Source organism: Chelonia mydas, chromosome 20 (genome assembly GCF_015237465.2).
Source record: "Chelonia mydas isolate rCheMyd1 chromosome 20, rCheMyd1.pri.v2, whole genome shotgun sequence".
Lineage (NCBI taxonomy): Eukaryota > Metazoa > Chordata > Testudines > Cheloniidae > Chelonia > Chelonia mydas.
Genome location: NC_051260.2, coordinates 12,809,214 through 12,827,126, shown reverse-complemented (window position 1 = coordinate 12,827,126; position 17,913 = coordinate 12,809,214). Strand labels below are relative to the sequence as shown.

Genomic DNA, 17,913 nt, shown 5'->3' with positions numbered 1-17,913 from the left:
ACAGCAGTGACAGGGCTGGAGCATGCACCCTTGCCAGCCCTGCCTGGCTGGCCTGGATGGGGAGGGGCAGGGCACGATGGAGCTCAGAAATACACTGGGGGATCCGGCTGTCCAATCCCTCAGAGACAAAAGGGTGTACAGACAGCTCCCTCAAGGAGGGAGCAGAGGGCTGACTGGGTTATATTTATGGAGACTACCTCTTCCCAGTGTGGGGTAGAGGGAGCTTGGGGGGAGGAGGAGCAGAGACAGCCCCTCCCGGTATGGGGCAGAGGGAGCTCTGGGGAGTGGGAGGAGCAGAGATGGCCCCATGCAGCATAGGGCAGAGACAGCTCCCCAGTGTGGGGCAGAGGAGGACGGCTGATGGAGGATGGCTGCTTACCCACAGAGCTGATCTTGAGGAATTCGACATCGAGAATTTCTTGGCTCTGCACAACCTTGGGCAAGTCACATGCCCTGTCTGTGCCTCAGTTTCCCTGTCTGTTAAGGGGTTAATAATGCTGTCCCACCTCCCAGGGTGGGGTTGTGAGGCTGAATTCATTCCTCTTTCCAAAGTGCTTTGACTCAGATCCCCAGCAGTGACAAGTGCTGCCTTTATGATTCAGTATGTACAGCCAGATCCCCAGCTGGTCTAAACAGGCAGAGCTCTATGGGAGTCAATATCCCCACCTGGTTTAAATCAGCATTGCTATACTGGAGTCAATGGGGCTACAGAAATTTACACCAGCTGAGGATCTGGCCCAATGCAGTCCAGAAACCTCGGTCACCTGGGAAATTGACAATTCAGCGTACAAAGCATCACACCGGGTGACACCGTGACAGACAGGCCTCCCCGAGCAGTGAATCCCAAAAGTCTTTAGGCCTCCTGGCAGCAAAGCAGTCAAGCACAGGTTAACGGAGAATCAGAGAACTCAGACAGATAGCGAGCATGGCCAAGCAGGTGAGGCATCAGACTAGGGACAGGAGACATCAGGGTTGTTTGAATTATGGTAGCATCTAGAGGCCTCAACCAGAGCCAGGGTCCCACTGTGCTAGGCACTGCATGGACCCCGAGCAAGACTAGGGTCCCTGCCCCTTGTGCTGGACACTGCGCAGACCCTGCCTGAGACTGGGGCCTGGTTGTGTTGGGCGCTGCCACACCCTGCCTGAGATTGGGGACCCATCATGCCAGGCGCTGTCAGATTCCAGCCTACCAAGATCTGTGCGTGACAGAGCAGCTGCTAGAGTCTCTGCTGAGCCCAGCTCCCCATATAGGCTTGTCCTGGGGGTTGCTGAAGGTGCTGGTTGGCTGACTCAGAAGCATACCTCCGATCTCTATCAGCTCCCCTGAAAATCAGTGACTTGGAAGCCTTAGTCACAGGCTGTTCCTCAACTCGACTTCACCATGCGTAGGTGGCTGAGGTCTGCCACAAAGACACTAGTACGAGAGTCCCGGGAGCGAATCTATACTGCGTTCAACCGGCTTGGCTTAACAGCGAAATCTTCAGCAAGTTTAAACACAAAAAGGAAGCTTACAAGAAATGGAAATTTGGACAGATGACTAGGGAGGAGTATAAAGATATTGCTCAAGCATGCAGGGGTGTAATCAGGAAGGCCAAGGCACAATTGGAGTTGCAGCTAACAAGGGATGTGAAGGGGAACAAGAAGGGTTTCTACAGGTATGTTAGCAACAAGAAGGTGGTCAGGGGAAGTGTGGGACCCTTACTGAATGGGGGAGGCAACCTAGTGACAGAGGATGTGGAAAAAGCTGAAGTACTCAATGCTTTTTTTGCCTCTGTCTTCACAGACAAGGTCAGCTCCCAGACTGCTGCACTGGGCAGCACAGTATGGGGAGGAGGTGACCTGCCCTCAGTGGTGAAAGACCAGATTAAGGACTATTTAGAAAAGCTGGACATGCACAAATCTATGGGGCCAGATGCAATGCATCTGAGGGAGTTGGCTGATATGATTGCAGAGCCAGTGGCCATTATCTTTGAAAACTCATGGCGATCAGGGGAGATCCCGGAAGACTGGAAAAAGGCAAATATAGTGCCCATATTTAAAAAAGGGAAGAAGGAGAATCTGGGGAACTACAGACTGGTCAGCCTCACTTCAGTCCCCAGCAAAATCTTGGAGCAGGTCCTCAAGGAATCCATTCTGAAGCACTTGTAGGAGAGGAAAGTGATCAGGAACAGTCAACGTGGATTCACCAAGGGCAAATCATGCCTGACCAACCTGATTGCCTTCTATGATGAGATAACTGGCTCTGTGGATATGGGGAAAGAGGTGGATGTGATATATCTTGACTTTAGCAAAGCTTTTGATACCGTCTCCCACAGTATTCTTGTCAGCAAGTTAAAGAAGTATGGATGGGATGAATGGACTATAAGGTGGATAGAAAACTGGCTAGACTGTCGAGCTCAGCGGGTAGTGATCAATGGCTTGATGTCTAGTTGGCAGCTGGTAGCAAGCAGAGTGCCCCAGGGGTCGGTCCTGGGGCCGGTTTTGTTCAACATTTTTATTAATGATCTGGATGATGGGATGAATTGTACACTCAGCAAGTTTGCAGATGACACTAAGCTGGGGGGAGAGATAGATACGATGGAGAGTAGAGATAGGGTCCAGAGTGACCTAGACAAATTGGAGGATTGGGCCAAGAGAAATCTGATGAGGTTCAATAAGGACAAGTGCAGAGTCCTGCACTTAGGAAGGAAGAATCCCATGCACCGCTACAGGCTGGGGACCAACTGGCTAAGCAGCAGTTCTGCAGAAAAGAACCTGGGGATTACAGTGGATGAGAAGCTGGATATGAGTCAGCAGTGTGCCCTTGTTTCCAAGAAGGCCAACAGCATATTGGGCTGTATTAATAGGAGCACTGCCAGCAGATCAAGGGAGGTGATTATTCCCCTCTATTTGGCACTGGTGAGGCCACACCTGGAGTATTATGTCCAGTTTTGGTCCCTCCACTACAGAAGGGAGGTGGACAAATTGGAGAGAGTCCAGTGGAGGGCAACAAAAATGATTAGGGGTCTGGGGCACATGACTTATGAGGAGAAGCTGAGGGAACTGGGCTTATTTAGTCTGCAGAAGAGAAGAGTGAGGGGGGATTTGATAGCAGCCTATCAAATGGATGGATGGAGCTCGGCTGTTCTCAGTGGTAGCAGATGACAGAACAAGAAGCAATGGTCTCAAGTTGCAGTGGGGGAGGTGTTGGTTGGATATTAGGAAACACTATTTCACAAGTAGGGTGGTGAAGCACTGGAATGGGTTACCTAGAGAGGTGGTGGAATCTCCATCCTTGGAGGCTTTTAAGGCCCATCTTGACAAAGCCCTGGCTCGGATGATTTAGTTGGTCTTGGTCCTGCTTTGAGCAGGGGGTTGGACTAGATGATCTCCTGAAGTCTCTTCCAACCCTAATATTCTATGATTCTTCCCCCTGCCCCTCTGGATTCTGATCACTCTCCACAGCCCAGCACCAACGACCTTCAAACCCCACTGTGCGCGGTGATACGTCCACCCCGCCGTCCACCAGGGCATGCCAGTGAATGTTCTGCCCCATCCACTGCAGCAGCAGCAGCCGCCTCACTGCACCCCCCCGCCCCCGCCTCCCTTTCTTATGAAGCCAAAGGCTTTTCATGGGGAAGGAGATGTGTCCAGCCACCTGTAGAAGCTGTGGAGGTGAACAAACAGCCGCCAGCTATTGGCTCAGCTACATAGGACTGGGGATGTGGGATAAGTATATGGCTTCTTCTGTGGCCCCATCACTGTAGTATCTGAGCACCTCATGAACTTTAATGCATTTATCCTACCACCACCACTGTGAGGCGGGGCAGGGCTATCATCCCCACTGTACAGACAGGGAAACAGAGGCATAGAGCGACTAAGCAACTTATCCGAAGTCACCCAGGGAGTTTGTGGCAGACCAGGGAATTGAACACAGGTTCCCCGAGGTCCTAACCACTGTGCCACCTTTGTCCTGGCTCTTACAACATAGGCATAGTTTGAGTTCTATATTTGGGAGGGCAGTTCCAGCCAGGCCAATGGGACTGTGCATGGGGGCCAAATTTCACACCTGCCAGAGGCTTGCACTTTGGGGGGGGCACGCCCCCCATGCCCTTCCCAAACTACGCCCATGTCTTGCAGCCAAAAGTCACCAGCAGAAAGGGTGCTTGCAAGGACAGGTCTGAGCCAGGGGCACTGCCTTTCCCTAGCCCTTCCAAAGCTCTGTGCTACGCAGCACAGAGGGCTGAGTAGTCTATGGGATTGGTGCCTTACATACGCATACAATGAGGCAGAGACAGAGGAGAGTCGTGATAATATGGGTTGCAACTAGAGATGGGCTGCAGACAAGAGCCCAGGTCCCAAATCCCCCAAATCCAGAGCTCGATCCAGTTCAAAAATTTGCTAACAGCCCCAATTTCCTGTGGGCCAGCCCAAAAGCCTGGATCTGGATTTACTCTCTGTGCCGAGGAGGGATCAACTGGAAGGAAGCTGGGTCTGCATCCCCCATTCAGAAAGTGGTTTCAGGGATCCTGCAAGAAGGGACACTGCTATTCACCCAAGGTCTAAACTCGGACACAGGGGAGCAAGATGGCCTGGCAGGACCCTGGCCAAGGAGGAACCTGATAAGCTGCTCTCTGCCCCCATAACACAGCACTGGGGGTGGGGACTGCACTCACCTCAGCCTTGAGCTCATCAATCTGGTCCTTGAGCTCCCGGATGTATTGGGAGGAGTCAGAGTTGTTCAGCTGGCCCTGGATCATCCCTTCTTCCCTCTGTGGAGAGTGGGGAGAGAGTCAGGCTTGGTCCAAAGGCGACTGGGAACAGAGATGGGGGCAGGGATGCCAAGGTGACAGCCGTTTCCCTTTCCCACCTCACTCAGAGATCCCTTCCTGACCCCCAGCTGGGATCAGGACAGGCTCTGGAGCAGGAGTGTGGTTTTTGTGCTCACAAAGATACACATGTCTGGGTGAGCTGGTTATTTCCCCGCACCTGGATCTCCAGCTCAGCAATCCGCTGCCGCATCTCTGCCACGGCTGCCATGCTGTCGGCCTCCCGCAGCCGCACCGCCATCACCTCCTCTTTGCTCTGCGGTGTCAAACACATGGTGTTAGTGCCAGCGCAACAGCCAGGGGAACAACAGGACTCAGCAAGGGGAGGGTTCGGATCCGCCAAGACCCAGCTCGAGGATATGCCATGCCCCTGCTGAAAGCACCACGAGCCTCCAACATGTCACAGAGCTGCAGAAACCACCCAGATTCTGCTGCCTGGAAATTCATCTGCGTTAGTTTGGGGTACAGCTCCTCCACCCACATACGGGCTGCATCGTCACCATGTCTGTCCTGCTGGGTCCAGGTCTACACAGGTGGTGGTGTGTTCAAAGCAGGAAGGGAAGCCCAGATGTAGGCCACCTGATCCCTGCCCCCCAAACTCATCCCCTTGGGTTCCTGAGTCAGCACATCGGGGGCTGTGAATCCCAGGTCTGGGGAGAGGATTTCTGCACAAGCTGCTGTTAGATTCACTGTCTGGAGGCCACACCTGGGGGCTGACAGTGCTGGCTTCTTGCCACCTAGCCCCTGAAAAGCAGCCAGGTGAATTTCACCCAGTGCCAAGCAGAGCAGAGCAGAGCTGGCTGGGGTGGGGCAGGGCAGGGCAGGGCAAGGGACAGTTTCCTGGGCTGGAGCAGGCCGTCCCCACTGCATTGCTGTGGCCGCCCCCGCAGCCTGGGGCTCACCTTGCACTCGGATTCTGCATGCTTGCGCTTGGTCTCACTCAGCTGCGTCTGCAGCCCTTTGTTCTGGGCAGTGAGGTATTGCAGCTTCTCCTGCAGCCCTAGGCACTCCTGCTCCGTCCGGTTCAGCAGATTACTGTGAATCTGATCCTGGGGTGCCGGGCAGAGACAGGCAGAGACAGACAGGGAACAAAGCTCAGGTGACAGGCCATTCCACCATGCCCGCTCACAGCAAACATGGGGTTCCAGCCCTACAGCTTCCATGGCGCGCGCGCGCGTGTGTGTGTGTGTGTGTGTAAACACCCTATACACTCCCTCATCCCCAACTGCACCCCCACTCCCACCCTGCAAACACCCACATCCCCCAACTGCACCCCCACAGAACACACACCCATAACTGATCTCCATGCACATGCAATACACACCCACTCCTCACAACTGCGTCCTCCCACTCTATAGCAGCACCCCCAACTCAGCATGCCCCACAATTGCACCCCCACTGAATCCTCATTGGCACATCCACTCCCCTAGCCCCCCCAATACCCACCACACGCACACTACCAGCCTGCAAACATCCACCCCAACTGCACCCCTACACAATGCACACCCACACTCCATGGCTCTGCTCCATGCACACACAACACACGTCCCCACCACCTGCACTCCCATCCCCATAAGAACGGTCATACTGGGTCAGCCCAATGGTCCATCTAGCCCAGTGGCCTGTCTGCCGACAGTGGCTGGTGCCAGATGCTTCAGGGGGAAGGAACAGAACAGGGCAATTAGCAAGTGATCCACCACTGTCCAGCCCCAGCTTCCGATCATCACCCAGTGCACCCGCTCCAAACAGCCACCCCTTAGTGCACCCCCCAGTATGGCCACACTCCAGGATTACACTCCATGTGCACACAACACCCCTCGATACGCACCACACACTCACTCACCAACACACTAGACATGCCCACATACTCCAACACACTGCTCATGCCTGCAAATCTCACCACCCCCAACACAGTGTATGCGTCCTGCAAGCATCCACACCCCCAACACACTGTACGTGCCCCGCACGTATCCACACCCCCAAAACACTGTACACGCTCCACACACATCCACACCCAACACACTGTACACACCTCCCGACCCAAACACACTGTACAAGCCCATAGCCACCCACTTCCCAACACTGTGCATGCCCTGCATACACACACACTGTGCATGTCTCCACCCCAATATACTGAACTACGCCCCGCAGTCCGCGAACACGATACACATTTCCCCCCAACACACAGTACATGCCCCACGCCCCTCCCATACCCCACCCACATCCCCCTTCCCTACACACTACCCACATTCCTGTCCTTACGTACTGCCCGTACCCCACCCCCTTGCCTACACACCGCCCACATTCCCCCTCTCTACGCAGCGCCCACATCCCCATCCCTGTGCACTGCCCACATTCCCCCCTGTTACGAAGTGGGACTATTCTTAATGTTTCCTCTGAATATTGTGGGGGTGCCTCAGTTTCCCATATGCAGTTCTTAAGTGTCTAGGTGGTGGGATAAGGCTGTCTGATCATTGCAGAGCCCTAGAGGGCAGGTGTGTGCAGGGGTCTGGACACAGAGAATGGCCGACACCCTGTTTCCTGGCAACTGGTGGCCTGGGCCCTTCCCCCCTGCAAGGTGAGAGCTAACAGGTTGGAGAACAAAGGAATCCGGTGACCTCCTGGCCCGGGAAAGGGACAAAGCCCAGAGGAGGAGGGGCTGGAGAGAGTTTCAGTTTGGGGCTGGCTGGGGACATGGAGTGAAGTGCAGACGTGGTTGTCTGGCTCACTGCCCCCAAAATGGACCCAGCTGAGGGGTCCTGTTCTCTGCATCTACAAGCTCTGTGTTAGACCATGTTCCTGTTGTCTAATAAACTTTCTGTTTTACTGGCTGGCTGAGAGTCAGGTCTGACTGCGAAGTTGTGGGGCAGGACCCTCTGGCTTCCCCAGGACCCCGCCTGGGTGGACTTGCTGTGGGAAGCGCACGGAGGGGCAGAGGATGCTGAATGCTCTGAGGTCAGAGCCAGGAAGGTGGAAGCTGTGTGAGCTGTGTGTCCTGAAGACAGTCTGCTCACAGAAAGGAGACTTCCCCAGAGTCCTGCCTGGCTTCGTAGGGAGCAGTTCCAGAGCATCGCCCGGGGACTCCGTGACACCCCCCTAGACCCCACCCACATCCCCCTCCCTACGCACCGCCACACACCCCTCCCACATCCCCCTCCCTACGTACCACCCATGCCCCACCCACATCCCGTCCCTACGCACCACCCATGCCCCATCCACATCCCCCTCCCTATACACCGCACACATTCCTCTCCCTATGCACTGCCCATGCCCCACGACCCTCTCTATACATAGTACACGCCCCACACACATCCCCCCCTCAACTGCAGCCCCCCTTATACATCCACAACATCCCCCCCTCCTTACCTGCATGCTTCCCCCACAGCCATCACCCACACAACTGCAGCCCAACCCCACCCCTCTCCCCACTGTCAGGGGTCCTCGCCCGGAGGTACATTGGGACCGTGTGCCGATCTCCCATGGGAACGTTCCTGACCCAGCTGGCTTGTCACCCTGCCAACTGCCTCACCTGGGTTTCAAGCTCCACCAGCCTCTGCCGCAGCTCGCGGAGGTCGGCTTGGGCCTGGGCCTCCCGCAGGCGGATGGTCATCAGCTCGTCCTGGAGGTCATTCATGGTGTTCTTGCGGGGGGACTCCTTCCAGCGCCCACCGGTCCGTGACAGATGAGCCTAGGGGAGTGGAGCGTGCACCGGGTGAATGTGTGCCCCCATGTCAGGATTCATGCACCAACCTGCGGAGCTCCTGCTCCTCGCCTGCATGGGCCCCTCCAACCAGGGTCCCACAGCGCTTCTCAAGCCTCGTTCTGCCCCACTGCACTCCCACGAGGTCAGGTCATGATCCCCGCACTGCCAATCCTAAAGCCATAGAAGTGTGCAGCCAGATGGATGGGGTTGACACTGGGAACTAGAAACTAATCAATTCGGCTTTGCTGCTTAAGTGTGAATTGACCTAAGGCTTACAGGAAAAGGTTTCAGGGTGTGCAAAAGACCCAGGGTGTGACCTAAATGAAAGCCAGCATCCTGATGGGAGAATATTTCCACAAATGGGGTAAGGGTGCAGGGCTCACCATGCTGGTTGGGTTGGAAAAACTTTATGAGATCTGTCCCTATGAGCTTAAAATGTGGTCAGTGGACAGAAAGCCTAAAGATCTGTGATGTGCAGGCTGGCTGGCAGATGAGTTTGTGGGCAGCAGGGCTGGGTATGAAGAGACCCAAAGGGGACTGGCCTAAGCCTGGGAAAGGAAACCCCTGGAAGCATCCCAGAAGGGGACTCAGGAAAACCCAAAGTTGGGGTACGGCCGACGGAGACCTCCTCCAAGGGACATCTGAGACCTGCGGTATAATTTCTGTAGGAAAACAGGGCATAAGTGGGCAAAATGCCCAAGGGTAAGGAAAGAGTGGCCAAACAGAACCTTCAAAGTGTTAACTTGGCCAACGCCCAGGGCAGAGGGGCTAAATCAGCGTCTGTCCGAACGGGAAAGCACCCTGAGCTCAGGCTCCAGGGGCAAACTGTGACTCAACTATTGGAGGAAAGCAGTCATGTAGTCAGCCCTCAGGGACACGCTGGACAGTGACAGAGGGGCTCCCAATCCAGGCACCAGTACATATGTCCTGCTGTCCTCTCCTGTGCTTAGATACATCTGACCCCTATAGAGAGCAGCAAGTTGTGGCTAATGGGAAGACATTCATGGGGTGCAGAGATTCTGGGTCAGAGAGAAACTGCATCAAACCATGTGTGGTGCAACCCCATGAAGTGCTGAATGGCTGTGTAACCTAGGTGAAGGTCCCAAAAGTGAAGTCATTTGCCCTGCCTGTGGCTCAGGTCTCTGTGCGGACATAGGAAGGATCGGGGTGGGGTGGGGTAGTTGGGGTTCTCCAAGGATATCACCTTGGACACCCTTTGGGAAATGACTGTATCACTCTAAGCAAGGATCCAGTCCCTGCTTCTGTAGTGGCCAAAGACTTGAATCCAGGGAGCCAGAAGGCTCAGAATGAAGGTGTCATAGAACATGCAAATAGCCTGGTGGGCAGGGAGGAGGGGTTTTCCCCCCTGGCTGCTAACACAAAGGAAGAGCTGCTAAGCTTAAGACACCTGCCTGTCTGCCCTGTAGCTGAGTGGGGCAGAGGGGTCACCTCGCCCATCTCCACATGTGAGATGTGACAAGGAGAACTGCCATGTTTGCCCTGTCCAGGGGTGCGAGAAGCCCCAGAGAAGGGTAATGCAGCTGGAAGGCTGCTGCTGGCTAACAGAGACCCCTGGTCAGAATGTGGCCCTGGTCATGGTGGGTTTTCCTAAACAAGAGACCCCGAATCATAACCCTCCAGAATAGGGCCCGAGAGAGGACTCAGTCCGGGGGGTGGGGGCAACAGGGTGACCCCAAGAGGGGAGATGGGCTCCTGGCATATGCACAGCTCTGGGGTTGGGACACCCTGCATCCCTGCCTCACCACACCTTGGGACACCAGAGCCCCAGAGATGTGACTGGGTGAAGACCCAAGGCTCAAGGGCTCACCCCCTAATCCAACCAAGAGGTAAAGGCACCCCACTTTGCGGCCAAGATGGCTGACTCATGGAGGAATGTGGGCTCATTGCACCCCTCACTCCGGCAGGACCCCATCCCAACTTTGGGATGGCAAAAGGGCACAGAGCTGCATGAAAACTCCTTATGCGTGCCCTGCTGGTGCCATCTAACAGACCAGACCCGAGTGAGGACATGAAACTGCACTGACTTGTGTATTGGGCACAGTACATTTGATTGATTAGCAAGGGTGCTAAATGAATCTTGCTAGTGCCTGGTAGAACAGCTGCCAAGGAAATGTGAAAGATGCTGCGGCATCTATGGATAACATTGGGGGTTCGAACGTCCCTAGGTCACTGGTTAAAGTGACCCTGCTCAGTTCAGTCTCAAAGGGAGAAGAGAAGTGACAGCGTGGGAATTCTCTGTAATATTTTGTAGGAATGCTGTGTGTGCCTCAGTTTCCCCTATATGCTGCATTGTCATCTGGGGGTGGCAAAGGGCTGTTTACTCTCGGGCAAGCTACCACACAGGTGGAAATGGTGCCTGGCTCTCTGCGGACTGGCCCGTCATTGGAGAGTCAGGGAAGACAACGGCAAAGCCAAACACTGGAACATTTGCTACCTAGCAACAAAGGACCATGGATGGTCCACACCCTCCCCAGGAAGCCAGCTTGACCAGTTTGACCAGTTGGAGAACAAGGGACTGAGGAGGGGCCAAGCCAGGAACTTGAACAAGGAAGGAGGACACAGAGGGACAGAGCAGGAGCCAAGGGTGGGCACTGCTTTGCTGGGACTCCAGGCTGGCCAAGATGAACCAGGCTGTACGTTTCTGTTCTGTGTGCTGACCAAGGACTTTCTACGCTGTGTCGCAGACATCTACCAATCCTGACTGCTTCTGCGATGCTGGCTGAGAGTCAGTGCAGCTGCTGAAGGGAGGGAGTCCGGTGCACTTACTGCTCCTTTTGAGTGTACAAGTCTCTCTCAGGTGCTTGCTCATCTCAGCTGGACTCACTGAAGGGAGATCATGAAGTGAAGCAGGAGTGCTGAAGACCCTGAGGTCTAAGGAGGCAATGAGGCCGAGTGGCTCACTCTAGTGAAAGAGTGAGACTCTAAAGGGGGTCTGGCACACTGAAAGGCGTACAGAGGGGAAGGAACTTGCCTATAGTTGCTCTGTGAGCCCGGGATAGAACCCAGGAGTTCCGACTCCCCGCCCCCACTGCTCTGTCAGATCATCCCAGGCTAGCTGAAAGACATTCCATACTGAAGCACAGATCTGCTGAGGGTGAAGGGAGCTCTTACCCCCTAAGGCTGAGCTTTGAGGGAAAGTGGACTGGTCTGTGACCCTGGGAGCCAGCTCACTTTGAGCCTAGATACCCGAGCCTGTGACACCATGAAGGAAATTTATGACAAACAAGGAGGTTGTGGACGCTTCTTCACTGGAGGTTTTCAAAAGGAGGCTGGAGCCACCTGTCTGGGATGGTTTAGACACAACAAATCCTGCATCTTGGCAGAGGGTTAGGCCAGGTGACCCTAGCGGTCCCTTCTAACCCTATGATTCTAACCCCCTGCCACGGTCCTGTTCCAGGTTGAGATTCAGGCCAGTTTTGAGCTGATTCAACTAGTAAAAGCCCCAGAGGGGCAGATCTGAGGATCACAGAATCCCAGAACTGTAGGGCTGGAAGGGACCTAGAGAGGTCTTCTAGTCCAGCCCCCTACACTGGGGCAGGACCAAGTAAACCAAGACCATCCCTGACAGGTGTTTGTCCAACCTGTTCTTAAAAATCTCCAATGACAGGAATTCTACAACCTCCTTTGAAAGCCCATTCCAGAGTTTAAATCTCCCTTGCTGCAGATTAAGCGGATTACTTCTTGCCCTACCTTCAGTGGACATGGAGAACAACTGATCTTCGTCCTCTTCAGAACAACCTTTAACAAATCTGAAGACTGTTATCATGTCACCCTCCCTCCTCAGCCTTCTTTTCTCAAGATTAAACATGCCCAGTTTAACCATTCCTCACAGGTGAGGTTTTCTAAACCTTTGATTATTTGTTGGTCTCCCTGAATTCTCTCCAATTTGTCCACATCCTTCTTGAAATGTGATGCCCCAAACTGGGACATAGGACTCCAGCTGAGGCCGCACAGGTGCTGAGCAGAAGGGGACAATTACCTCCCATGTCTGATATACAACACTGCTGTAGGTATACCCCAGAATGATGAGAGCTGTTTTTGTAACTGCATCACATTTGACTCAGAGTAGACTCATAAACTTTAAGGCCAGAAGGGACCATCATGATCATCTAGTCTGATCTCCCGTATATTGCAGGCCACAGAACCTCACCCACCCGCTCCTGTAACAGACCCATAACCTCTGGCTGAGTAACTGATGTCCTCAAAGTCACTGTTGGCTCATATTCAATTTGAGGTCTACTATAACCCCCAGAACCGTTTCAGCACTACCACCACCTAGCCAGTGATTCCTCATTTTGTATTTATGCATTTGATTTTTCCTTCCCAAGTACAGTACTTTGCACTTGTCTTTGTTGGATTTCAACAAATTTGTCAAGGTCATTTTCAATTCTAAACCTGTCCTCCAAAGTGCTTACAATCTTTCCTTGTGCTTGGTGACTTCTGCAAGTTTTATAAACATGCTCTCCACTCCATTATCCAAATCAGTAATGAAAATATTGATTAGTACTGGACCCAAGATTGACTGCGGAGCCCCACAAGATACAGTTTGACAGTGAATTTTTTACAACTACTCTTTGAGTTACAGTCTTTCAACCACTTGTGCATCCACCTTATAGCAATTTCATCTAGACCTTCTTTAGTTTGCTCAGAAGAATGCCTTGTGAGATTGTCAAAAGCCTTACTAAAATCAACATATATCTGTGACATTACACCCCATATTCTTCATAGAAATATGATGATACAAATATGGCATGACTAAGATACACTTTACGCAAGATGGCTCATGTAAGATATCATTGGAAAGGTTATGATTCACTGAATGTGATTATCCAATTTGTATGCATGTATCCTTTCTGTATCTGAAGTTAGGAATATTGACTATGTAACAACTACAACTGTGTGTGTACTTGGGGGAACGCCCACCAGATAGCAGGCAATCCTCAGTGCAAGATAGTATTATTTTGGGTTTATTCCCCCAAAAGGGGTGTGCACACGAGTGCTGGGTGAATCCTCTCACACAGAGCTGACTTCAGTCTGTGTCTGTAGCTGGGTGGGGCCCTACCTGTGTGTTTGTGTGCTGCAAGAGGCCAGAGAGCCTCATTCAGCAAAACAGGGAGAGGAAGTCCAGGCTGGTGGAACAGGAGGGGCTCAGTGAGACAGCAGTACATCAGGTGACATCCCAAAGGGGGGGTCTAACCCGTCACAATATCATATCTACAGCTTTCATGCATCTGCTAGGCCAGTAACCCTATCAAAGAAGGAAATTAGGTTGGTTTGGCACAATTTGCTGGTTATTACTTATTACCCTATTATCCTTTAGGTGCTAACAAATTGATTATTAGTTTGTTCCAGTATCTTTCCAGGTACCAAAGTCAGAGTGTTCTATCATTCCCTTGGTCCTCTGTATTCCCCTTTTAAAGATAGGTACTGTGTTAGCCCTTCTCCTGTCCTCTGGGACCTCACCCATGAGTTCTCAAAGATAATCGCTAATCAGATGTATCACTGGTTGGAGGGTTGTCTCTGCCTACGTGCTGGGGTCAGGGATGGGTAGCTGGCCTGGTGGTGAGTGGAGCCGACGGGGAAAGGGGCTTTACCTGCCAGCTGTCATTGAGCTCCTTCACCTGCAGCTGTAGCTCCTTGAGTGAGGTCAGTGCCGCCACCTCACGTACCTTCAGTGCCTTGAGCTCCTCCTGCAAACGGGCCACGTTGTTCTCGTCAGGCAGCGAGCTGTTCTTCTGCAGGGAGGTGGGGGCAGAGGGGGTCAGACTGGGACCTCAGCAGCACAGGCTTCTCTGCTCTGACCACTGCATTGTGCTGCCCACCTTTCCACATCCAGGCTCTGTGGGCACTGAGGGTGCTCCCATGGGTGGGTGTGGGCAGGGAACGAGCGCCACAGCCGCGCACTCATATAATTTGGGGCTAGGGTTGGAGCCTTTGGAAGTGCTGCTGGAGTGCAGAGTGACATGCTGCTCTGTGTGACCCCCCAGCTAGCTCCTGGAAGCAGCTCCCTGAGACCGCAAGGCCACCCCCACCCCCTAATATTCAGCAGGCCGCACTCCCACCCCGGCTGTAAGCAGAGGGCAAAGAAGGATATCCCAAGTGGCTCCAAGCTTCCTACTGTTGGGATCTCCCGACAAAAAGGGACAGCAGCATGGCCTAATGGGCAGCTCTAGCCCTGGCATGGTGGGGACACAACCTGGTCCCATCTAGAGAGAGCCACGTTTGCGCCCTGACCCTGCTGGAAGCGCAGTCCCCAACATGGTGGCTGTTCTAGAGAAGCTAGACCACTGGCTGACAGTTCAGGAGATGGGACAGGCTCTGGCTTGCTCCCCTGGAGATATCTCCTGGGATTTGTCCAGAGCAGCACAAAGTGAGAAGATCGGAGCAGCGGTGGAGACCTGGGGCCTGCTCTCTGCTCACAATGTGGAATTCCACTGGCGTCCATACAGCCCTGTTGCTGTAAAGGGACAGTCCAGCCTGGGTAGCAAGAAGGGGCTCACGTTTATACCCACTTCTTGACTATAACAACTGCAGCAGGGCTAAGCGCGCTCTGCAAACCCCCAGCTACAGAAGAAAAGAGGACAGGCATTAGCACAGCCCAAGCAGAGCCTCTCTCATCACCCCTTGGGCACTGTTGGAAAGGGGGGTCAACCGAGTGGCTTTTCTATAACACGGTAGGGAGCAGTGAGCTGAGGCCTCGTCTACACTGTGGTTTCAGCCCTGGAGAAGCTGCACCAGTGCGGATCACAAGGGCAGATCTGGTTTGAACTGGTGCAGCTCATCTTGGCTTTACACCAGGGTGAGCTGTGCTGGTGGAAACAATCTTTATGCTGGGTTTGAACCAGTGGCTGAAATCCCAGGGGCAGATCCCTGGCTGGTATAAATCAGCGCTGCCCCATGGGAGTCCGTCCATAGAGCTGTGCCTGTTTACAGCAGCGGAGGCTCTGGCTGCCAGTGCAGACAAAGCCACCCAAGGAGCTCTGTGATTGCTGAGTGATTCACACACAGCGCACAGGCAGGGGAGGCTTCCAGTGGGTTTCAGACACCGCCCCCATGCTCAGCAGGAAAGCAATCAGATGAGGTGTTATCTCACCTCTGCTGGAGCAGAAATCACATGCTGGAAGCTGCAGGGGAGGCGTGAGGGGGCAGGGTAAAGTTTGGTGATTGCGAGTTCATCTCTTCTGAACTGGTGCTGGGGGGCCAGTGGCCCTGCACCCACCATGAACCCTGGGGTTCATATCATGAGAAGGCAATCACAGTCATCCCCTTCATCTGCCTGGGCTCAATACTCCAAGCAGCAACATGGCTCATACTGATCTCCTGTCATGCCACTAATCATAACTAGCTCAAGTGTCACTAGGTACACCCTTGTCCCTCAGTATCCACCTGCCATCCCTCATCTTATACTTAGACGACAAACTCCTAGGAGCAGGGACAGGTGTTATTATTTCTTTGGTGTACCACGGTAGGCAGGCAGGGAGCAGGCAGGGAGCAGGACCCCATTGTGCTAGGTGCTGTACATCTTAGTGCTGTGTGTGCACAGTGCCTGGCACAATGGGGCCCTGGTCACCAACTGCAGCCTGTAGGTCAAACCGTAATATCAATCAACAGTGAGAAAACACCACCCTGCCACCAACTGTGTGCAAAGAGGTCTGTTCGGAGCAGAAGCAGCTGCTTCTCTGTCTCCCTCTGCTTCATGGGACTATCAGGAGAGAGGACAGATGTGTGTGTGTAATGGGAGAGGGGGGGAAGTGATGACCCCACTTAGAATGGAGCAATCACACATCTGTCTGGTAAGACTGCAACATCCGTTAGTCAAATAAACCCTGGGCGCATCTCGTTCCTAGGACAAATGGGGACCCAGCAGTGGTGTCACACACGTGGCTATGCATGGTCCAGCTCTTTCCTCACCCCACGCCTCAGGGTTTTCACGCTGATGTGTTGGGTGGAGGGTGAGGCCTTGAGTCATTCTTTGAGCTCCCAAGCCCCCATGGGCTTTCTCACAGGTTGCTCCAGTGTGGTTGCAGTGCAAGCTGCAACAGGAAGGGCTGGTTCAGGGCCTGTCGGGGTGTTAAAAGGGTGGGAGGACTTGATTCTCACAGCTCTGATCAGTTAAGATGAGGTGCTCCAGCATCAGCTCAGCCCAAGCTAGAGGTTAGATTTAAGGTACAGAAATTCAGCTCTGGACAGACCACCCCCAAAAGTGGAGGGTTGGGGATCTGACATTCGGCTCAGCCTGCTATAAGGACGGGGATCCTTTGCAGTATTTAGATTCAGGTCTGTTATCAGACTTCAAGCCCCCACAATGTCTGGAGGACTTAGAATAAGGGGGGTTTATTCAGGCCCAGTCTCTGGCTAGATCACAGCAAGGCTGCAAGGCAGAGAGGAAGGATGGTCCTACGATTAAGGTGGTAGACTGAGACTTAGTAGATTTCAAACTTTGGGGCAGGAACTGTCTTTTTGTTCTGTGTTTGTACAGCACCTGGCACAAGGAGGTCCTGGGCCATGACAGATGCTTATGTATTATACCTAATAAATAAAATAATAATAATAATAATAGAAACTTCAATTCCTAGCTTTCCCTGGGTGACCTCAGGCCAATTGGGATGATGATCCTTCCCTGCCATGCTGGGAGGATGAATTCAATAGGTAACCGTGAGGCGCTCAGATTGTGGCCCTGAAAGTATCTTGATGGATGGGTCTTGCTGTGTGGAGGAGTGGGGGAACCTTTGGCCCTTGGGCTGTGACCCATGGCACCCTCTTGTGTGTCTCTGTGGCACTCAGCCCCAAATGGGGGAGCCCCATGTACAGGATTGGACTGAACCTACTTAGCTGAGGTTGCTTCGCTTTACTAAGTGTGTGCTGAGCAGGCCACTCCTTGCCTTTTTCCCTTCCCACTCACGTTGAAGGCTCCATATCCTGAACCCAGCCTTTACTCTCCCCTGAAAGGAGGCCCAGGTGCATTTGGGAACATTACAGACCCCCCTGGCCCTTTAGCTCTTGGACTTTCGTCCAAGGCTGTTTGAGAGGGAGCAGATTAGTGCCAACAGGTGGGTTTTGTGATATAAACTGGATTTGCACCAATCTCCCACTCGAGTAGTTAAGGCTGCTGGCTTTGGGTCAGGTCTGCTGTGTGAGAGTAACACTAGCACCATGTTCACCCTCTGAGCTGCTCCTCTCCTGCTCCCATAGGATTGCAGCCCAGGCCTGAAACTGACCCGGCAGTAACTGTGTAGCCTTCCCATTGCCAGACTTTGCAGACAGACCTGGTCTGGTTTTGTGAAGCATAAAAGTGTGCTGACGTGCAACTTACAACCATGCAGGAAGGAAATGGTTACAAGGCAAGGCCTTTTCTGGAAGGGGAGGGTTTATCTAGCTGCT

General features: G+C 53.3%; 1 protein-coding gene across 8 annotated transcripts in view; it reads right to left on the bottom strand.

The window, feature by feature from the left end:
- EVI5L (ecotropic viral integration site 5 like) overlaps positions 1–17,913 on the bottom strand; it is a 96,964-nt gene that overhangs the window by 16,815 nt on the left and 62,236 nt on the right. For all 8 annotated transcript variants that reach the window (XR_005223635.1, XM_043533259.1, XM_043533260.1 and 5 more), the window contains 5 exons: positions 14,127–14,267; positions 8,338–8,496; positions 5,711–5,857; positions 4,969–5,064; positions 4,656–4,751 (listed from right to left, as the gene is read on the bottom strand). Coding sequence is in view for 7 of the 8 variants with exons in the window: in XM_043533259.1 (XP_043389194.1) it covers positions 4,656–4,751; positions 4,969–5,064; positions 5,711–5,857; positions 8,338–8,496; positions 14,127–14,267 (639 nt within the window). In the remaining variant the exon portion in view is untranslated. The remainder of the gene's footprint in view (positions 1–4,655; positions 4,752–4,968; positions 5,065–5,710; positions 5,858–8,337; positions 8,497–14,126; positions 14,268–17,913) is intronic.